The sequence below is a fragment of the Scyliorhinus torazame genome, chromosome 1 (assembly GCF_047496885.1).
Source record: "Scyliorhinus torazame isolate Kashiwa2021f chromosome 1, sScyTor2.1, whole genome shotgun sequence".
Taxonomy (NCBI): domain Eukaryota; kingdom Metazoa; phylum Chordata; class Chondrichthyes; order Carcharhiniformes; family Scyliorhinidae; genus Scyliorhinus; species Scyliorhinus torazame.
In genome coordinates, this window is record NC_092707.1 from 223662604 (window position 1) to 223686269 (window position 23666).

At 45.1% G+C, this 23666-nt stretch overlaps 1 protein-coding gene across 5 annotated transcripts in view; it reads left to right on the forward strand.

Moving 5' to 3' along the window:
• Positions 1-23121, forward strand: part of pgm3 (phosphoglucomutase 3) — a 150808-nt gene extending 127687 nt beyond the window's left edge. For all 5 annotated transcript variants that reach the window (XM_072502789.1, XM_072502798.1, XM_072502784.1 and 2 more), the window contains exons 8-13: positions 1449-1532; positions 1754-1852; positions 5833-5952; positions 6377-6499; positions 18735-18908; positions 20008-23121. In XM_072502789.1, the coding sequence (XP_072358890.1) occupies positions 1449-1532; positions 1754-1852; positions 5833-5952; positions 6377-6499; positions 18735-18908; positions 20008-20097 (690 nt within the window). In that variant the 3' untranslated portion in view covers positions 20098-23121. The remainder of the gene's footprint in view (positions 1-1448; positions 1533-1753; positions 1853-5832; positions 5953-6376; positions 6500-18734; positions 18909-20007) is intronic.
• The last annotated feature ends 545 nt before the right edge of the window (positions 23122-23666 follow it).

Genomic DNA, 23666 nt, shown 5'->3' on the forward strand with positions numbered 1-23666 from the left:
TTACCGGCCTATAGTTTCCTGGATTATCCATGCTACCTTTCTTAAACTCAGAGAACCAGTGATGTCGTCCATCCTGGGACTCTCCAGTCCCCCCTTGCTCCTCCTTACCCCCCCCACCCCAACCCTTCCAACACGCCATGCCCATTCACCCCCAGCTGCAGCAGGGGCCCCTGCTCACCGGGATCCCACACCGTGTAACCAGACACACGTTGGGAAAATTACCTGCTGATTCCCTCCCCTGTGCACATACCCACAGTCTGGTTGCGGAAATGTCCCCAGTGCTGGGGCCCAGACCCTGGGTGTTTGGATGTTGGCCGCTGCGTCAGTGGTGTTGTCTCCCGCCGTGTTCAGGCACAATGTCCCGGCCTCACAGTCTGTTTGGATGCTAGACAGTAATCCCACATGCTACGTTGCACGCCTACCCACCGGAATCCACTCGGGTTGTGTGAAATACCCACTTCACTACGATTGCCAATTCCCAATTGTCAATAGCCTTCAGCCGCATGGCCAGAGGTCTCCACGGTCAGTGGTATAAGTGTTCTTGTTGGATGGCCTGATTTATATTATAAGAACACTCCTAGATAAAGCTATAAACAATTTATTAACATTAACTGTGGGTCAACTATATACAAAACAACAGATGAAAAACAGTATGAACATGCACAAGCAAACTCCCTCTCAGTTCCCTAGTCAGTCTTGAGGTAACCTGATTCTAACATTCACTTATATACTATTGAAACTGCTAGTGGTCAGTTGGTGAATTTCAACACAACTATGCTATCACTACAAGTTTGGTGGGGCTGGGGTGCCTCCTGGAACGGAACCACATGGTCCTGGGATTGGCATGGCAGATCCATGGCGCTGAAGCCCCCCCTCCCACAAAGCATAGCCCAGGTCATGGGCGGCCACCCCAGTGCTCCGCAACCCCCACCCCCCCACCGATAGCGGCCCACCCCAACCGAGGCTCCCCCACCCCCCTCTGAGCACTGGGGCAGCCCAGTGCCCACGGCTTCTTTGTCTATGAGTGAAGATGGCTACTCACCTCCTCGGGTCCATGCAGAATCCGCCTGCCAATTTCACATTTTTCAAAAGAAGTACTCATCGTCGCCTGCGTAAGCACTTGCTGAGGATGCCGTTCGATCACAGCGGGCCGTTAGATAGGGGGTCACTGCTATTAATTGTATAGAGATTGGGTTTAAGTGGTGATTATTGGTTTCTCTTCACGTTACGGCGGAATCCTGATTTTGCCAAGGGGAACGGGCCGGTTAGATTGCAAACTGATCGGCACCCTGCACGGTTCTCCTAGCCTTTCCTGCGAATTAACAGCCTCGTCGCGCTCTCAATTAAGTGCAACCAGGCCCATGGTGTTATTAAAAGACTTATCCAACAATGAAGCAAAGCAGTGAAACTCCTTGGCTGTACATCTAATTGTTTTTTTTATTGCTCAGGCAGATTTGGACTTGCAGATAGCAGTAGTACAGACTGCCTATGCAAACGGGAGCTCAACAAGGTACATCGAAGAAGTCATGAAGGTAATGCAATTCTGAGACAGGACTGTTTCTCAACTTGAATAGTTTCAAAAGTTGCTAAGAACATTTTTATATTTAATTATCTTAATGTGCAACTTTACTGGATAGAGTTCCAACACTACGTGCAGCCAAGCAAGTAAAGTATCAGTATACAAATGAATTGTAGACATAGATATGCCTGCATCTGTTGTCTGATTCTTAATGTATGTTATTGTTTTTCTTAGGTTCCAGTGTACTGTGTGAATACAGGAGTTAAATATTTGCACCATAAAGCTCAGGAATTTGATGTTGGTGTTTATTTTGAAGCAAATGGCCATGGCACAGTGAGTGGCAGTTTGAATGGAGAGTTCTGCTGGTCTGTTTACTGAAGTATTTATGATATTTTGAGACTGTTGTGTTGATTAAAGGCTGAATTTATGAAGTAAATAAGATTTAAGTTGTAGCTATGTAGGCTGGCATCACATATTCTGATTTTCTTTAGCTACATTCCCCATATTGTTGTACATTTGGTGGGAGTGAAAAGGGTGCATAAGTCCCTTCCAGAAAAAAATATTGGAAGCAGTTACCAGGACTGTTCTTATACCCATTTTTTTTAGTAGTCAGAGAAACATTGGACAGAGCCTAGGAGTTGGATGCCCGACTGCTCATTTATCTGAGGTATGGTTATAGCTAAAGAAGGTGGGGTGAGATTGGACAAAGCTCTTTACCTGTCCACAGTAGCGACATGAGTATTTATTCCCAAAGAGAGTTATATGTCCTCCATGTACCTTTGTGAAGCTTTGATTTTTTAATATTTTAACATTTAATTTAGTCAGCTTGCTGTGACATAAAAGATATTCACTGCATTCTATATTTACAGTGGAAATGGAAATAAAATCTTTAGCTTCGAAATCTACCTTATTTCCCTGTGAAACCTAACATGGCAGAGGAAGTTGAAGATAATGAAAAATCTTGAAATCACTAGTGTCATAGGCAAGACTCGGCTACATTTTTCTCAAATAATATTGGAACACTTGCAGAAAGGTGCTTTTAACCATTGTAGAATCTGCCATTATTAATTTAATCCCATTGTCAATTATACTTTACAATGTTCTGGGGACTTGAAAGATGCAGTATTTCTTTGGAACAATTTAAAAAGTACTCGAGCTCAATAGAAAAATTAGTAAAAAATCTCCATTGTATTTTTTGCTGGTGATCTAAATAAGCATTTTAAAAACATCTGGAGGTTAGGTTTATAATCACTCTAGTTCATAAAATCAGAGAATCTCTGCGGTGTGGAAGGAGACCATTCAGCCCATCGAGTCTGCACCAACCCTTGGAACGAGTACCCTACCTAGGCTCATGCCTCGATCCTATCCCAGTAACCCCACCTAACCATTCATTAACAGAGGGATTGAATTTAAGAGCCGTGAGGTGATGATGCAGCTGTACAAAACTTTGGTAAGGCCACATTTGGAGTACTGTGTACAGTTCTGGTCGCCTCATTTTAGGAAGGATGTGGAAGCTCTGGAAAAGGTGCAAAGAAGATTTACCAGGATGTTGCCTGGAATGGAGAGTAGGTCTTACGAGGAAAGGTTGAGGGTGCTAGGCCTTTTCTCATTAGAGCGGAGAAGGATGAGGGGCGACTTGATAGAGGTTTATAAGATGATCAGGGGAATAGATAGAGTAGACAGTCAGAGACTTTTTCCCCGGGTGGAACACACCATTACAAGGGGACATAAATTTAAGGTGAAAGGTGGAAGATATAGGAGGGATATCAGAGGTAGGTTCTTTACCCAGAGAGTATTGGGGGCATGGAATGCACTGCCTGTGGAAGTAGTTGAGTCGGAAACATTAGGGACCTTCAAGCAGCTATTGGATAGGTACATGGATTACGGTAAAATTATATAGTGTAGATTTATTTGTTCTTAAGGGCAGCACGGTAGCATTGTGGATAGCACAATTGCTTCACAGCTCCATGGTCCCAGGTTCGATTCCGGCTTGGGTCATTGTCTGTGCGGAGTCTGCACGTCCTCCCAGTGTCTGCGTGGGTTTCCTCCGGGTGCTCCGGTTTCCTCCCACAGTCCAAAGATGTGCGGGTTAGGTGAATTGGCCAATGATAAATTGCCCTTAATGTCCAAATTGCCCTTGGTGTTGGGTGGAGGTGTTGAGTTTGGGTAGGGTGCTCTTTCCAAGAGCCGGTGCAGACTCAAAGGGCCGAATGGCCTCCTTCTGCACTGTAAATTCAATGATAATCTATGATTAATCTAGGACAAAGGTTCGGCACAACATCGTGGGCCGAAGGGCCTGTTCTGTGCTGTATTTTCTCTGTTCTATTTTCTCTGTTCTAACCGTTTCGACACGAAAGGACAATTTAACATGGCAAATCCACCTAACCTAGTTTTTGCATCATTTCTGGGACAGCAAACGTAAAAGACCAGATTGAAATGACACCCCCTTGGTTGTTTGGTATGTTATAACTGGACGAGAGGATCCCAGGATGGAACCCTGGCACAAAAGACCATAACTGTTATTTTTTTTAATAAAACATGGAGGAACAGAGTCATCGGACTGCTAATTAGTTTTACCACAAAGGAAAAAACATGCATTAAACATGAAAAGTTGTATTATTAAATAATAATCCTTTACTCCTCCCTTATCTGAATTACACGCAGGTTTTAGAATTAAAACCAATTACAAAGTACATCTTAATCTACAATGTCTCATTAACACAAAGTCCCTTTTAAGCACAGAAGATGACTATGGGCAAATATACGCTTCACTCTGAATTCCAAACGAATGTTTGTGGATGTCTCTTCAAAATACCCCCAGATTATTGTCATGTGAGCGTTTCCAAACTCCACTCCAAAAAACACGCTTCAAACTTTTATCTCATAATTTTGCTTCCCCTTAGTGGTTGCATTCTGAAATCCAGTTCCGGTTTTCCAAATGACACTTTTAAACAAAGCTTCCGCTCCACTTTTAACAGTGAATCCAGTCCAAGATTTTACACCAACCCTATAGGATTTCTTTGTGCACACTGCTCAGAATTGCTTTAATTCTCGATTTCTATACTATTAAGATGGCATCAGGCAATGATTTGCCTTTGAAGGCTGCTGTCCCACTTTAAATCTGGTTACTGCAATTGTCTCTTAACTCACTTTATTTAATTTTTCCCTTGAATTCTTCAGAGCAATACCTTGGTCTCTATTCATTTCACTCCAGTCGTCTTAACCATTCTTCAATTGCTTGGTTATCGGGACTGTAACTTGTAGTTTAGGAAGCCTGCCTCTTTGCAGCACCAACCTGTCCAGTCTTTCTTCTGGCAGAGAGTTATTTTTTTAGAAATTTAGAGTACCCAATTCATTTTTTCCAATTAAGGGGCAATTTAGCATAGTCAATCCACCTACCCTGCACATCTTTGGGCTGTGGGGGCAAAACCCACACAAACACAGGGAGAATGTGCAAACTCCACATGGACAGTGACCCAGAGCAGGGATTGAACCTGGGACCTCGGCGGCGTGAGGCTGCATGCTAACCACTGTGCCCCCGTGCTGGCAGAGTTGAGATATTCACTTCCCGAGGCCCTGACTCCAACTCCCCACGAATTCAGCTAAAACTAAAACTTAAAAGCTTTGTTTCTCCTTATAAGGACCTCCAATTGCAAAGCAACCCCTGCTAGTTCTATTTATTCTTCACGCCATAACCCTCTCTAAGCACAATAAAATCATAGTTGGAATTGACACAGTTGGAATTGCATAGCAACACCGTTGTCCAGGATGAAAAGGTTTTACCCTTCCAGGCACAGTAACATTAAAGTAACCCCACTTAAAACTATACCTTATTTCTAATGTTTACCAATAGAAGGCAGCACGGTAGCACAGTGGATAGCACTGTTGCTTCACAACTCCAGGGTCCCAGGTTCGATTCCCGGCTTGGGCCACTGTCTGTGTGGAGTTTGCACGTTCTCCCCGTGTCTGCGTGGGTTTCCTCCAGGCGCCCCGGTTCCTCCCACAAGTCCCGAAAGACATGCTTGTTAGGTAATTTTGGACATTCTGAATTCTCCCTCTGTGTACCTGAACAGGTGCCGGAATGTGGCGACTAGGAGCTTTTCACAATAACTTCATTGCAGTGTTAACGTAAGCCTACTTGTGACAATAAAGGTTATTATTAAAGATTATTATTATTACAAGTATAAATCCCTTAAAGCTACCTTTGTTTTCCTAACCGGCATAAATCATGGATTTCAAATTTTATTCTTGGAGTTGAGAATACCATTTTAAGTAAATTTGAAAATGCCTGTACCTATTTTTCTGCTTTTAAGGTACTCTTCAGTGAGACAGCTGAGAGTAAAATCAGACAGCTGGCTCAGGACAAAACACAACCGGGAGAGAAAAGCAATGCGGCTAAAGTGCTTGAAAATACAATTGATCTAATCAATCAGGTGAGCAACATTTGTGAAGTAGCACACTCTTGCATGTTGTACACCTTTCTATTACCTCTTGATGGGCTGCATGCTAATAATTTGCTCAAGTGCCAAGAAGGAGTGCAGCGCAAGAGAAGCCTGGACAGACTTTCAGCTCCTGCATTTGCAGAAACCATTGACATTCACATGAAGCTCTTAGAATAGCCTGATGGACGGTTCAATAAGTGTCAGATGTTGATGAAAGCTAGCTTTGTACAGCTAAAAAAAATTCATTAATTATGAACAGCTTAGTCCTATGGAAAGTAAGTATTGCTAATATAAGTATAAAAGGACCTTCTTGACTACTAGTAGCTCTGTCTGGAAAGATCTACAAGATTAAGTGGGCAGATTCATCAGTACATAATGTGCACTTACGTTTTGATCTCTGATTCTCAATTTACAGACTGTGGGGGATGCCATATCAGACCTACTGACAATAGAGGCCATCTTGTCCATTAAGGGCTTCACTATCCAGCAGTGGGATTTAATTTACACTGAACTCCCTAACCGGCAACTAAAAGTGAAGGTGAGCCCATTTTCTTACACTACATTAATTTAAAAGATTAGAAACTTTGAAGTAATCATTCAAAAGTGGGAAGGGTGGTAGAGGGTTAAAGCTACACATCTCATTGTGACAGTCATGATTCAGTGATAGTTATGGTCAGCTATAAATCAGAATGCTGTGGGTTTGAGATTCATTTCACAGACTGGAGTACATAATCTAGGCTGCCACCAGTGCAAGATTGAGGGAATACTGCACTGTTGGAAATGAGAGATTAAATCTCTGCCATCTCAGGTGGACAAGAAGAGCAGGAGAGCTTGCCCAGTATTAACTAGATTATTTGGTCATTATCGCATTGCTTTTACAGGGCCTTGCACAAGTTGATTGCAGATTTCGCTACATTAAGACAGTGAATTTACTTGGAAAGTACTTAATTGGCTATAAAGTGCTTTAAGACATGTAGAGCATGTGAAAGGAGCTTTTAGTTTTGATCTGTATTCCCCAAGATTTATTCTCTGCCGCCTCCTATTTCCCATCTATAATAGAAACCTAGAAACTAGGAGCAGGAGTAGACCATTCGGTCCTTCGAGCCTGCTCCACCATTCAGTATGATCATGACCAATCCTCTATCTGAAGCCATATTCCCGCTTTCTCCCCATACCCCTTGATATCATTAAAATCTAACAAAAATTATCTATCCTTTTTTTAAAAAGTGATTTGATTTTTCTTTTTATACAAAACAAAGGTGAACATACACAGAAACTATATACATCGGTTACCATTCACTATATACATCAATTGCAATTTATATTTCTCAGCAAGTACCTCATTTTAGCTAGTCTTCCTGCTCCCAACTCTTCCCCCCCCCCCCCCCCCCCCCCCTCCTCCCGATCCCCCTCCTCTTCTTGCTATCTGGCGTGTCTTTGTTCGTTGGATCTTCCATCTTGAACCTGTTGGGGTGGCATGGTGCTACATATAATGTTTAGTGTTAGGTATGGTTGGATTTGTGCCTCTTTGTCTCCCCCCCCGCCCCCCCCTCTTTTTTCCTTTGTGTCTGTGGTTCCTCTGTGGATTCCCTCTCCCTCTGGCTTATTGGCTGTTGGCCACAAACAGGTTTTGGAACAGCTTGGTGAATGGCTCCCACATTTTGTGGAAGCCCTCTTTCGACCCTGAATGGTGAATTTGATTTTATCCAGGTGGAGAAATTCCGATAGGTCAGAAAGCCAGTCCGCAGCTTTGGGTGGTGCTTCTGATCGCCAGCCGAGCAGGATTCTCTGGCGGGTGATTGGGGAGGCAAAGGCAAGGGCCCTCCTCCCATAAAGTGTTCCGGTTGCTCTGATACCCCAAGATTGACACTCTCGGGCACGGCTCCACCCTCATCCCGACAACCTTCAACGTCAACTCGAAGAAGGCTCTCCACCTCTGGGAAGAACCTACTCATTCGAGTTCTGGTTAAGTGGGCTCTGTGTACTGCATTAGGCTTAGGCTCGCGCAAGTGGAGATGGAGTTGACCCTGTGCAGTGCTTCTCTCCAGAGTCTCCACCCTATTTCAAACCCCATGTCCTCGTCCCATTTTTCCCTTGTCTCATCCAGTTGGGAGCATGCCCTTCCCAGTAGTCGCCTGTAGAGGTGTCCGCAGTTTCCCCTCCCTAGGATGTCTATGTCCAGTAGGTTCTCTAATAGCAATTAAGAGGTGGCCGTGGATATGTCTTTGTTTCCTTATGAAAGAAGTTTTTGATTTGCATGTGTCTTAATTCAAGTCAGTTGGAACTTCTCTGTTAGTTCCTGTAATGTTGTCAGTCTGTTGTCTGTGTAGAAGTCCCTAACAGTCAATGTCCTGTGGTCATGACTCCACCTTTTGAAGGTGGTGTCCGTTTTGGCTGGCACGAACCTGTGGTCTATGCAGATGGGGGCCTTAATGGACATCTCGGTTAGATCAAAGTGCTGTCGTAGTTGATTCTGTGACCAGAGTGATGCTATCACCACTAGGCTCGTTGAGCGTCTGATCGGTGGGGATGGGAGCGCTGCCAGGGCCCAGAGGGAGGTCCCCGTGCAGGGCCCTCCTCCATTCTTACCCATTCGGCCTCCGGTTCCTTTATCCATCTCTTTACTCTTTCCGCTGTTGCTGCCCTATAATGATATTGCAGGTTTGGGAAAGCTATGCCCCTCCCATGCTTCTCGTCCTTTGCAGGACTTTTCTGGGGATCCGAGGGTTCTTCTTCTCCTCCTCCTCTCCCCCCCCCCCCCCCTCTGCCCAAAAACAAATGCCATGATCAGTTTTTCACCCAGGCGGTGAACCCCATTTCAAGCCTGAACCTCACCAGTACCTCTGTGAGATCCTTCCATTCAACTCTGTCGAAGGCCTTTTCTGCTTTCAGGGAGATGACTAACTCTGGTGTTCTCTCCCTGGTTGGGGTCATTATCACGTTCAGCATGCGCTTGATGATCGATATTAGCTGTCTACCCTTGACAAAGCCCATCTGGTCTTCTGCCACCACCTCTGATACTCAGCTCTCCAGTAGCCTGGCTAGAATTTTGGCCAGTATTTTCACGTCTACGTTTAGCAGCGAAATGGGTCTGTAGGACTCGCAATCTGTTGGGTCTTTGTCCTTTTTGGGTATCAGCGAAATTGAAGCTTGTGCTATTGTAGGCGGCAGGGTGCCCCTCACCAGTGAGTCCGTGAACATCTCCCACAAGTGCGAGGCCAGTGCTGCCTCAAACTCTTTAAGTCTGCCGGGAAGCCGTCTGGTTCCAGCGCCTTCCCTGTCTGCATGGAGTTGATGCGCTCCATGACTTCTCCCAGTTCTAGTGGTGCTTCCAGCCCCCGTTTCCTATCCTCCCCTTCAACTGGTATGTCCAGTCTATCGCGAAACTGTTTCATGCCCAAGTCCATCCGAGGGGCTCGGAGATTTACAGCGCCCCGGTAGAAGGCCTTGAATGCCTCATTGACCTTTTCTGGTTCCGCTACTAATTTCACTCTGTTGTCTCTAACCTGAGCTATTTCCCTGGTGGCTGCCTGCTTTCCCAGCTGGTGAGCCAGCAGGCAGCTGGCTTTGTCTCCGTGCTCGTACAGGGTCCCCTGTGCCTTGCAGAGTTGGTGCACTGCTTTCGTAGAGAGCAGGTCAAAGTCCATTTGTAACTTCTTCCTCTCCTCCAGCAGCTCTACGGTAGGTGCCTCGGAGTATCGCCGGTCTACTTCCAGTATGGAGTCGACAAGCTGTTGTCCAGCCGCCCTCTCTTCCATATTTCTCCATGCTTTGTAAGCAATTTCACCCTGATCACAGTCTTCAGCGTCTCCCAGAACGTGGAGGGTGAGACCTCCTCATTTCAGTTATTGATAATGTACTTGTCTATGGCCTGTGATATTTTCTCACAGCAAGCCTTGTCGACCAAGAGGGTCGTGTCCAACCTCCATAGGTTGGGCACAGCCTGTCTCCAACCTCGCATACATGTAGGGCGAAATTCTCTGGAAACGGCGCGATGTCCGCCCACTGGCGCCCAAAACGGCGCCAATCAGACGGGCATCGCGCCGCCCCAAAGGTGCGGAATGCTCCGCATCTTTGGGGGCCGAGCCCCAACATTGAGGGGCTAGGCCGACGGCGGAGGAATTTCCGCCCCGCCAGCTGGCGGAAACAGCCTTTGTTGCCCCGCCAGCTGGCGCGGAAATGACATCCCCGGGCGGCGCATGCGTGGGAGCGTCAGCGGCCGCTGACAGTTTCCCACGCATGCGCAGTGGAGGGGGTCTCTTCCGCCTCCGCCATGGTGAAGACCGTGACGGAGGCGGAAGGGAAAGAGTGCCCCCACGGCACAGGCCCGCCCGCAGATCGGTGGGCCCCGATCGCGGGCCAGGCCACCGTGGGGGCACCCCTCGGGGCCAGATCGCCCTGCGCCCCCCCCCAGGACCCCGGAGCCTGCCCACGCCGCCTTGTCCCGCCGTTCAAAAGGTGGTTTAATCCATGCCGGCGGGACAGGCAATTTATCGGCGGGACTTCGGCCCATTCGGGCCGGAGAATCGAGCGAGGGGGCCCGCCAACCGGCGCAGCCCGATTCCCGCCCCCGCCGAATATCCGGTGCCGGAGACTTCGGCAACCGGCGGGGGCGGGATTCACGGCAGCCCCCGGCGATTCTCCAACCTGGCGGGGGGGGTCCGAGAATGACGCCCGTAATGTGGAGGGTAGTGGTGGCACAGTGGTTAGCACTGCTGCCTCAAAGCACTGAGGACCCAGTTTCGATCCCGACCCTGTGTTGAGTTTGCACATTCTCCCCGTGTGTGTGTGCGTCTCACCCCACAACACAAAGATGTGCAGGAGAGGCGAATTGGCACACTAAATTGTCACTTAATATATGAGCTTTGTACTAATGGCGACAAGGAGCTTCCTCTATTGCCTGAGTCTGGAGCTTGTGAATCTGCTCATTCCTGCCCAGCAAAGCTGCTGCTCCTCCATCTGTGACTGAAGATTAAGATTAACACAAGCTAAAATTCATCCTCTGTCCCCATCTGTGCCGTGGGGGCACTCTTTCCCTTCCGCCTCCGCCACGGTCTTCACCATGGCGGAGGCGGAAGAGACTCCTTCCACCGGGCATGCGTGGGAAACTGTCAGCGGCCGCTGACGCTCCCGCGCATGCGCCGCCCGGAGATGTCATTTCCGCGCCAACTGGCGGGGCAACAAAGGCCGTTTCCGCCAGCTGGTGGGGCGGAAATTTTTTTGTCCGCCCCCTTCCTGCGGGAAACCATACTTACCTTATGGATGCATCCCTGCACTCCAGGGTTTCCCTTTGTTAGGGGGCCATCCAAAATGGCCACAGTCACTGTTCGCACCATGAGGCTGGGCCCCTTTGCTCCGGGTTTCCCTTTGTCTAGGGGCCACCAAACATGGCCACCAACTATGTGTACGCCATGTGGGCGAGCCCCTGCACTCCGGGTTTTTCCTTTGTTTGGGGACCCTCAAAAGTGGCTCCTTGCCGTACTTTATGTTCCAAGTGTGGCATGTTGTAGCCAGCTTAATGCTCTCACTGTCCTTGTCCCTATGCTTCCCCTATTATTCTTCCCCCCCCCCCTTGTTTTCTTTCCCCCCCCCATACTCCCCTACCCCCGTTTATCCCCCTGACTGTCCCCCCACTATTAGTGTTGTGCACCTCCCCGTTGCCAGACGCTGTCTCTCCTGCAGGAGGCACCACTCCTGGGGTCAGCTGTGCGTCTCCCCTTCGCTCACTACCTGGTTTCCCCTCCTGCGATCCTCTTCACCCTCTCCTGTGCTCTGCTGCCCTCACCCCTTCCATCCTACACATTAGTTCCCGTCTTTAAAGCGAGGCAGTGCATTGCCGCCAAAGTGTGTCTCAGGTTGATTAAAGTCCCTTCGGGTGATCTCACCTCCATCTCTGCTGTTGTTTTCCCAGCCCGTTTTCCAGGCCAAATCTGTCTGCGTCTGCAAGGGTCGTGATGAAAAGCTCCCTGCCCTGCAATGTAACCTAGAGTTTAACCGGTTACAGTGTCCCAAATTTTCCATTGCTTTTGTGCAGGGCCGCCTTCGTCCTGTTGAACTCCGCCCAAGCGCTTGGCCAATGTCTTGGTAAACCTGATCTGGTGCCCTTCCCAGTTGCAGGTCCTTGTCGGCCTGGGAAGTGCAGGATTCTTCCCAGTCCTAGCACTGGTGCATTTTGGCAATTATCTTCCTCGGCTGCTCTCCAACGTTGGGTTTTAGCTGGAGCGACAGATGGACTCTGTCTATTTCTGGCAATTTGGGTAAGCTGTCCCTTCTCACCCGGTTTTTCAGCATCTGGGCCACATAGTCCATGGGGTCTCTGCCTTCGATCCCTTGTGGCAGGCCCACTAATCTTAGGTTTGGCGTTGTGACCGATTCTCCTGGTCCTCTATTTTCCCCTTCAGACTTCGATGTGTCATGACCAACCTTGCTACTTCTATTTCCAGGGCGGCAATCTGGTTGCTCTGGTCTGTTGAGGCGTTTTCAAATTCTTTGATAGTGTTCGCTTGGGCCTCCAGTTGCCTCTCTGCCTTGTCCAGGGCCACCTGCATGGTTGCCAGAGCCTCCACCACCGCCACCCTGACCGCAGCTTGGATATTGGTCTTTGTCTCTTCCCTATGTTCTTTTAGTTCCCTGTAGAGGAAAATCTTCCATCTGCCCTTTGGTGAGGGAGAACCCCGTGTACGGTTTGCCGGTCCTTCTCACTCTGGTGTGGCCAGCGCCTCGTGCGTCTGCCACCGTGGCCATTTGTTTCTTCCGTTTCTTGTCTCTTTACGGCCTCTGTAGTTACTGGTGTTTTACATCTTCTCTTGTATTATTGTTAGCTAGGGTGAGGGGATACTTTTTTTCCCTGTTTTAGCGGGCTATTTTGGGGAAGAGAGCCATCTGATGTGCAACTACTCAGCACATCCCCGTCACCTGAAGTCATCTATCACCTTCTTGAATACATTCAGTGACTTGCTGCCACAGCCTTTTGTGGTCGAGAATTCCACATATTCTCTACCCTTTTGAGTGAAGATATTTTGCCTCATCTCAGTCCTAAATATACGTTGTCCCTGCTCTATCTTCTACTGCCTAATCAACCTCTTAGCCAAGTCAAGAATTGCCTTCAACTTCATGAGCTTTAGTCACCTTTAAAAGGAACATTATTGAATGTCCATAAAAGCAAATTACTGCGGATGCTGGAATCTGAAACAAAAACAGAAAATACTGGACAATCTCAGCAGGTCTGACAGCATCTGTGGAGAGAAAAGGGAGCTAATGTTTCGAGTCTGGATGACTCTTTGTCAAAGCTCCCTTTTCTCTCCACAGATGCTGTCAGACCTGTTGAGATTATTGAATGTACTCTGGAAGTCCATATAAACTACAGCCATTCCTCTGTCCACTACTGCCTCAAAGATTAAAATGGATTCATTACATATGATCTACTATTTAGAAAATCATATTAACCATCTTTAATCCGCTCAAATTTCAGTCACTAATTATAATTCCAATAACTTACCCCAACAGTGAGGACAAGTGGAAGAAGACTTGCTCCTATGCCTCTGCTTATAATTTTTTGTAACCAAATAAAATGAAGAATACAGCTTTTTCTCCCTTCTGCAGAAGCAGTCTAAGACTTGTGCTTAACTTATCCACGAGTAACCAGATGAGACCAATTGCTTAGTGTGTGGAATTGCAATCAAAGAACAAAGAAACTTACAGCGCAGGAACAAGCCCTTCGGCCCTCCAAGCCTGCGCCGATCATGCTATTGGTCTAACCTAAAACCTCCTACACTACCAGGGTCTGTATCCCTCTATTCCCATCCTAGTCATGTATTTGTCAAACTGCCCCTTAATCATTATCATACCTCCTTCCACCCCCTCCTCCGGCAGCGGGTTCCGGGCACCACTACCCTCGCACCTATGTCCCCCTAGTAATTGACTCTCCACCCTAGGAAAATCTTCTGAGTATCCACTCTATCCATGCCCCTCATAATTTTGTAGACTTCTATCAGGTCGCCCCTTAACCTCCGTTCCAGTGAGAACAAACCGAGTTTATCCAACATCCTGGTAAACCTCTTCTTTACCCTTTCCAAAGCCTCCACATCCTCCTGGTAGTGTGGCGACCAGAATAGAACACTATTTTCCAAGTGTGGCCTAACTAAGGTTCTAGATCCCTGAAAGTTGCCACCCAGGTTGATAGGGTTGTGAAGAAGGCCTATGGAGTGTTGGCCTTTATTGGTAGAGGGATTGAGTTCCGGAGTCGGGAGGTCATGTTGCAGCTGTACAGAACTCTGGTACGGCCGCATTTGGAGTATTGCGTACAGTTCTGGTCACCGCATTATAGGAAGGACGTGGAGGCTTTGGAGCGGGTGCAGAGGAGATTTACCAGGATGTTGCCTGGTATGGAGGGAAAATCTTATGAGGAAAGGCTGATGGACTTGAGGTTGTTTTCGTTGGAGAGAAGAAGGTTAAGAGGAGACTTAATAGAGGCATACAAAATGATCAGGGGGTTGGATAGGGTGGACAGTGAGAGCCTTCTCCCGCGGATGGATATGGCTGGCACGAGGGGACATAACTTTAAACTGAGGGGTAATAGATATAGGACAGAGGTCAGAGGTAGGTTCTTTACGCAAAGAGTAGTGAGGCCGTGGAATGCCCTACCTGCTACAGTAGTGAACTCGCCAACATTGAGGGCATTTAAAAGTTTATTGGATAAACATATGGATGATAATGGCATAGTGTAGGTTAGATGGCTTTTGTTTCGGTGCAACATCGTGGGCCGAAGGGCCTGTACTGCGCTGTATCGTTCTATGTTCTATGTTATACAGCTGCAACATGACTTGCCAATTTTTATACTCCGTGCCCCGGCCAATGAAGGCAAGCATGCCTTATGCCTTCTTGACTACCTTCTTCACCTGCGTTGCCGTTTTCAGTGACCTGTGGACCTGTACACCCAGATCCCTCTGTCCTATGTCCTGCAATCTGCTATCCTGTTCTTCAACGTTAATGGTGCAAACCCATACTCAAGGGATTGGGGTGTTAAATATCAAGCTTTGTATGACTTTATAGGAAGGTTCTCTGCAATTTGTGATGCTTATTTATTTTAAGCACAATGTGTGTAGCTTGCAGAATATGTTAACTGAGCCCATTGGGACCAAATATCAAGTTCAGCTAATTACTTCTCAATAAAATGTTGGTTAAACTACATTTCTAATTCTTATGAAAACGTAAGGGTATGTATAAAATGAGAAAAGGCTATATCCCATCATGCTGTACCTTGTCGTGAACAGTATGCTACCATTCTAACCTCCTCATTTTGAAAGAGTGAAATGGGTTTTAATTGCTCTTTCCAGTGGTTTACCTGCAATATTCTGGAACAAAGATATTTAAATTTTCTATCGTCTTGAAACCTGTTATTTTCAAACCTGTAACTTTTCTTTGTGTTCATTTACGTCATCTGTATCTTTTTTTAAATCGACGAGCATCTATTTCCTTATTTTTCCTGGAAGTTCTGCACTCAAGAAGACCTGAAAAGATCTCTGGTCCCTTGTAGACACTTTTGAGGAACTAACGGGATTGCCTACATATGTATATCATTTCCTGTTTGCTGCAGCTTAGGTTGTGATTTGAATAGAGATGGCCTTTTAATTTACTTGGAGAAGGAATAGATGCCATAGATGATGAACTTACTAAAACAAGTTCTCACTTATATAGGAATTGTTAGCATCCTCAGGATGACCCAACGCTTTGTACAATCAGTGATTATTTTTTTAAAAACTGCAGTCACCGTTAATATGTAAGTAAAAGTTTGTGCATGGTAAGACCCCCGTAAATAGCAATGAACAAAATGACCAATTAATCTGTTTTGGTCATGTTAATTAAGAAGGAATGTTGGCCAAAATATTACAAGAACTACCTGCTTCTCTTCAAATAGAGCACGGGATTATTTACAATTAGCACCTTAGTACTGTCATGCAAGATTGTGCTCAAGTCCTACATTGTGACTTGAACCCATGACTGTGAGTCAGTGTTACTACTGAGCAAAACTGATAATCTTACTCTGCAACATATATCTGTACATATTGGTTTAACCAGGCTCCGAAAATGTGGTCTTAGAGCTCTTTTCTAGATCCTCACAATTTTATGACCGTTGAGAGTTAGCGAGGCGCGGGTAGTAGCAGTTAATTTTTAAAATGATCTGAGCTATGTATACTACCTGTTGGGGGACATTTTCTGATACTGGACTGTGATATAAATTATAGGTGGCTCTGTAACTACATTTTTGCTCCTATATTAATTTTGAATAGTTCTGCTGAGACAAAAGGTACTCATGCCTTAGGTGCCTGTTTAGAAGAGGAAATTTGTAGGAATTTGTATACACAATGCTTGTTAATATCAGAAAGGACACAAAATGGCTGTGAGCTAAGATATCAATACTAAAGACACAAAATGGCTGAATTATCCACATTCCTGAACAATAAGTTACAAATGGAGTCTGAAGAGATAGGCGAGATACTAAATGAATATTTTTCGTCAGTATTCACTCAGGAAAAAGATAATGTTGTGGAGGAGAATGCTGAGCCCCAGGCTAATAGAATAGATGGCATTGAGGTACGTAGGGAAGAGGTGTTGGCAATTCTGGACAGGCTGAAAATAGATAAGTCCCCGGGACCTGATGGGATTTATCCTAGGATTCTCTGGGAGGCCAGGGAAGAGATTGCTGGACCTTTGGCTTTGATTTTCATGTCATCATTGGCTACAGGAATAGTGCCAGAGGACTGGAGGACAGCAAATGTGGTCCCTTTGTTCAAAAAGGGGAGCAGAGACAACCCCGGCAACTATAGACCGGTGAGCCTCACGTCTGTAGTGGGTAAAGTCTTGGGAGGGGATTATAAGAGACAAGATTTATAATCATCTAGATAGGAATAATATGATCAGGGATAGTCAGCATGGCTTTGTGAAGGGTAGGTCATGCCTCACAAACCTTATTGAGTTCTTTGAGAAGGTGACTGAACAGGTAGACGAGGGTAGAGCAGTTGATGTGGTGTATATGGATTTCAGCAAAGCGTTTGATAAGGTTCCCCACGGTAGGCTATTGCAAAAAATACGGAGGCTGGGGATTGAGGGTGATTTAGAGATGTGGATCAGAAATTGGCTAGCTGAAAGAAGAGGGTGGTGGTTGATGGGAAATGTTCAGAATGGAGTACAGTCACAAGTGGAGTACCACAAGGATCTGTTCTGGGGCCGTTGCTGTTTGTCATTTTTATCAATGACCTAGAGGAAGGCGCAGAAGGGTGGGTGAGTAAATTTGCAGACGATACTAAAGTCGGTGGTGTTGTCGATAGTGTGGAAGGATGTAGCAGGTTACAGAGGGATATAGATAAGCTGCAGAGCTAGGCTGAGAGGTGGCAAATGGAGTTTAATGTAGAGAAGTGTGAGGTGATTCACTTTGGAAGGAATAACAGGAATGCGGAATATTTGGCTAATGGTAAAGTTCTTGAAAGTGTGGATGAGCAGAGGGATCTAGGTGTCCATGTACATAGATCCCTGAAAGTTGCCTCCCAGGTTGATAGGGTTGTGAAGAAGACCTATGGAGTGTTGGCCTTTATTGGTAGAGGGATTGAGTTCCGGAGTCGGGAGGTCATGTTGCAGCTGTACAGAACTCTGGTACGGCCGCATTTGGAGTATTGCGTAGTTCTGGTCACCGCATTATAGGAAGGACGTGGAGGCTTTGGAGCGGGTGCAGAGGAGATTTACCAGGATGTTGCCTGGTATGGAGGGAAAATCTTATGAGGAAAGGCTGAGGGACTTGAGGCTGTTTTCGTTGGAGAGAAGAAGGTTAAGAGGAGACTTAATAGAGGCATACAAAATGATCAGGGGGTTGGATAGGGTGGACAGTGAGAGCCTTCTCCCGCGGATGGAAATGGCTAGCACGAGGGGACATAGCCTTAAACTGAGGGGTAATAGATATAGGACAGAGGTCAGGGGTAGGTTCTTTACGCAAAGAGTAGTGAGGCCGTGGAATGCCCTACCTGCTACAGTAGTGAACTCGCCAACATTGAGGGCATTTAAAAGTTTATTGGATAAACATATGGATGATAATGGCATAGTGTAGGTTAGATGGCTTTTGTTTCGGTGCAACATCGTGGGCCGAAGGGCCTGTACTGCGCTGTATTGTTCTATGTTCTATAAACTGTGTAAACTACCTGATGAGAACCAGGTGTGGGTATTTATAGGGAGTATTTCAATAGTCGCTGATAACAGCTTCACAGGACAAGGAATGCAATGTATCCTTAATAGCTCAAGGTCCCCAGCTGCAGACAGGACATATCCTTATGTTAGTCTTGAGTGACTTTTGCGTGAAGTTAGGGGCTGGTGAGACATCACCCACTTTAACCGTATATGTAATAACTGGGATGCTAAAAAAATCGATTGACTGCACGTAATGAATTGTGCCGCAAATATAGTTGATTGATTGTATGTCAATGAGAATGCAACTAATTCCGCCCCTTAAATCTGTATATTAACCCAATGCGAACCTTAGCTCAAGTGAGAAAGAATATTGCGAGGCTGCGGAGCATCCAAATCTTTCTCCCAGATCTGATATAATAAACTGCTTCTTTACTCACTCAAAAAGGCCTACATGTGAATATTTTCACCTCTAACACTACCTTTGTCAAAACTTGTTATTTTTTTGACATGAACTTAAGATGTGTGCTAAAGACTTGAGCCCTATTTCTAAAATGTTATTTATGTGCTCCAAACATTCCTTTTTGTTACCGTTTGTACAGGTGTCTGATCGGCAAGCCATTGATACTGTGGATGCTGGAAGGCGAACAGTGTCCCCTGTAGGGCTGCAGCAAAACATTGATGCTGTGGTGAAGAAATACAATCAGTCACGAGCCTTTGTACGTCCATCTGGCACAGAAGATGTGGTCAGAGTATATGCTGAAGCTGACACACAGGTGAGTATGACACTGAAAATTAATTGCTTCGGTATAAATCTCTATTACACTAGTTTTGGATGAAGATAAGAAAAATGTAATTCTGCCCTTGCATCAATTAGAGCTACATTGGTCATCCAGGTGTGTCTGGCCACCATCTTAAATTGTCCGCACTACTCTTTTCCTTTGGAAGATGTATTATCAGATACTTCTCATGTTCAATGTCAGCAGTCATACTCACAAATAAACCTTCATTCCCTGCAAACCAAGGTATGACCCTCTACACATGATATTAGGTTAGATAGTAACATAATCTGGTTGAGGAGAGAACTTTTGCTCTGACTGGCTGACGGAAGTTCATGCAGCTCACTGGAATTCACATTCGTCTACTTAATCCTGGATCGAAGGGTGAAACAGGCTGTTCAAAAACCACAAATCAGGTTTGTTGAATATGAAATTGTAAAATCAATACAGATTTGACTTGACTCCAAATGCGTTACTAACAATAAGCTGCAAAACTTTGAAAACTCCCCTTGTACTACTAACCCAGGTTCATCATCCATTATACATGAGATTTAGATCAATCTCATGGAACCTTTCAGATATTCACTCCCATGTTAACGGGGTAGTAGAACTAGAAAATCTTCTACAAAATTGTATGGAATATAACTCCAACCTTTGCCAGCAAAGTTTAAATTGGGACAAAGAGCATCAGATAGATGTGTTTCAATTTTATGTCAGCTGTCAACTATTTGCAACACCCAAGTGAATGGAGGGAACTTGCATATTTGCTGAACAATTCATTTAAAGGACCTGTTGCCATGTGATTCACATGAAAGCTATGTTGCAGGTTTTGTGGATTCTTGCCAATCCAGAGTGTATTTGCATTTTATTTGGCGAATCTACAGAAATAACGTACACCATTGACTCCATTTGAGCACAATTACGATGGATGTCCTATTCCTGCCTATACTTAAGTGAGCCTGAATAAAGTTTCAATACATTGTTACTGTACTGTACATATGCTCCTTATTTTATCATAAATGGACAAGTGACCAGATTATAAATAGAATAAATTTTATTTTCATAGCTTGTAAAGTGCAGTTTGTTTGTTTTACAGGCTAATGCAGATACTCTGGCACATGAAGTCAGCCTTGTTGTGTACAAATTGGCTGGAGGAATAGGAGAGGAACCAAAGTTGTTTTGCTGAGAAAAAGCAAAACAAGGATGAATGTGTCCATGTGCAATTTTTGGCCCTTACTACATCGAAGACACTGGGTGGAGAGGGGGGGCTGACTAGAATTTATGTAATTCTTTAAAGCTAAACATACAGATCTTACTGCAATCAAGTACTAATGGTGCTCACATGAGAATTGCCGATTTTGAAATTTGATATTGCAGGATAGTTGACGTTTATTGTTGTGACCCGGATGTAAATACAGCTAATGTGAAAACACTATGCAGACAGAAATTCCTGCTTTTGCAATATATAGAACTGCATTCTGTGTTGCAAGGTTTCACAATATTTTATGGATAGATTAATGTCATTAGCTGAAGCTTGAATGGTCTTGTAAAATGTTTTCTATCAGTTAAACAAAAAATCACTGTTTTCCAGGAGTAAGCAACGGCTCAGCTGGTGCCACTAGAACCTCTGAGTTAGTAGGTTGTTGTTTTATGTCCACTCCAGGACTTGAACACAAAAATCAGAAGCTGACATTCCAGTGCAGTACTGAGGGACTGGACTGCCATCTTTCGAACGGGATATTAAACTTGAGACCCTCTGTCCTTGTTAAATGTTCCACCACACAATTTCGCAGGAGAGTTATCCAGGGTTCTCTTAGGTCACAGAAAAGCTGGAAATGTCAAGAGTTTTTCCAGAAAAGGCCTAATGTCATTGAAAAATCCATGGAATTTTATGGAAGTTGGGGATGAGACTTTTCCGACATTGAAAAAGGTGAAATTCCACCCAAAGATTTCTAACATCCACTCCTCGCATAATCATATGTTTTGCATATCTGGAATCTAGTTTTGTTCTCCTCCTGCCTGACCTGGCTCATTGTTGCTGGGTGGGAACATAGAAAATCCAGCACAGAACAGGCCCTTCGGCCCACGATGTTGTGCCGAACCTTTGTCCTAGATTAATCATAGGATTATCATTGAATTTACAGTCTGCACTGAGTCTGCACTGGCTCTTGGAAAGAGCACCCTACCCAAACTTAACACCTCCACCCAACACCAAGGGCAATTTTGGACATTAAGGGCAATTTATCATTGGCCAATTCACCAAACCCGCACATCTTTGGACTGTGGGAGGAAACCCACGCAGACACGGGAGGACGTGCAGACTCCGCACAGACAGTGACCCAAGCCGGAATCGAACCTGGGACCCTGGAGCTGTGAAGCAATTGTGCTATCCACAATGCTACCGTGCTGCCCTTAAGAACAAATAAATCTACACTATATCATTTTACCGTAATCCATGTACCTATCCAATAGCTGCTTGAAGGTCCCTAATGTTTCCGACTCAACTACTTCCACAGGCAGTGCATTCCATGCCCCCACTACTCTCTGGGTAAAGAATCTACCTCTGATATCCCTCCTATATCTTCCACCTTTCACCTTAAAGTTATGTCCCCTTGTAATGGTTTGTTCCACCCGGGGAAAAAGTCTCTGACTGTCTATCTATTCCCCTGATCATCTTATACACCTCTATCAAGTCGCCCCTCATCCTTCTCTGTTTTTTTTTTTAAACAATACAGCGCAGTACAGGCCCTTCGGCCCACGATGTTGCACCGAAACAAAAGCCATCTAACCTACACTATGCCATTATCATCCATATGTTTATCCAATAAACTTTTAAATGCCCTCAATGTTGGCGAGTTCACTACTGTAGCAGGTAGGGCATTCCACGGCCTCACTACTCTTTGCGTAAAGAACCTAAATGTTCTAATGAGAAAAGGCCTAGCACCCTCAACCTTTCCTCGTAAGACCTACTCTCCATTCCAGGCAACATCCTGGTAAATCTTCTTTGCACCTTTTCCAAAGCTTCCACATCCTTCCTAAAATGAGGCGACCAGAACTGTACACAGTACTCCAAATGTGGCCTTACCAAAGTTTTGTACAGCTGCATCATCACCTCACGGCTCTTAAATTCAATCCCTCTGTTAATGAACGCGAGCACACCATAGGCCTTCTTCACAGCTCTATCCACTTGAGTGGCAACTTTCAAAGATGTATGAACATAGACCCCAAGATCTCTCTGCTCCTCCACATTGCCAAGAACTCTACCGTTAACACTGTATTCCGCATTCATATTTGTCCTTCCAAAATGGACAACCTCACACGTTTCAGGGTTAAACTCCATCTGCTACTTCTCAGCCCAGCTCTGCATCCTATCTATGTCTCTTTGCAGCCGACAACAGCCCTCCTTACTATCCACAACTCCACCAATCTTCGTATCGTCTGCAAATTTACTGATCCACCCTTCAACTCCCTCATCCAAGGAAGAAAGAGGTGTGTTTGTTGTCAGTTGCAGTTTTCTGTTGTAGTGAAGGTGGAGTACTTTCTGGGAAGGCAGAGCCACATACACCTGAAATGATTCATATATGTAGTTGAGACCCACTGAAAAGTTACTCCTTCAAGAAAAGTTGTGGAATTTTATTTCACTAAAGATGCAGAAACCTGGTGAGCTTGTGTCCTGACTAATATTTGTCCTTCAATCGATATCGCAAAAAAGTCAGACCCTTATGTGAATAACATTGTCAGAACAGAAACATTCCACTATAGCACAGTGTAAAATGAATCCTGTAAACTGTTTCTGTTGGACTTATAGGTCCTCACTACTTAACAAATGGGACCTTAAAATGTTTGTCACCAGTTGGACAGGGTCAAGGGGCAGAGAGTAAGATTGAGAATGATTACTGTCCTGTTTACCTCTCCTACCACCCAACACGTTTAATTTTTTCAAATTCTCTCGAGTGACATGCCTGTTTTTGACAATTTTGCAGAAATGGTTCACACAATTAATTGTAGTTTCTAATTATTTTCTATTTTGTGACCGTTTGTTATGTTTCAAATAGCCTGGCAGTCATCTGTCTGATCAACTGGATAAACTAATGGCAGTAACGTTCACTAGTAAATGTAACTGCAGGAAGAGGGAAAGCTCTGCTGAAAGTTCCTCTTTTGCCCACCAGATATATTCTCCTTCCACATTAAAGCAATTTCATCCTGAAAATCGTTGTTCATTGTTAAAATTGTTGCAAACTCATTGTTCCAAACTTGCTCTAAAAACCTAGATTTGTTATAATGGGAATTCGGTGTATTCTGCGAAGTGCTAGATTTTAAACCATTGATCATCTATGATGAGTTCTACCAAGCAATAAACATGTTCTACTACTCTTGCGAGGTATTATGTAAAAATATAGAAGACAAGTTGTTCCACTACATCACCAACATCTGCTTTTTTTTGGGACACTTGCCACCCTGTTTATCATCAGCAAACTGATGGAAGGCCTATCACGAAGCACTCGCTCAACAACAACTTGCTCACTGATACTCAGTTTGCGTTCTGCTAGGGTCACTCAGCTGCATACCTCATTTTATAGTCTTGATCCAAAAGTGAAGTGAGACTAACAACCCTTGACAGAATAACAACATTTGGCTGTGTGGCATCGAGCAGCACCAGAAAAAGTGAAGTCAATTTGAATCTATTACTTGGAATCATATCAAGCACAAGAGTTGTAGTTGTGGGAAGCCAATCATCTCAACCCTAGGACATTT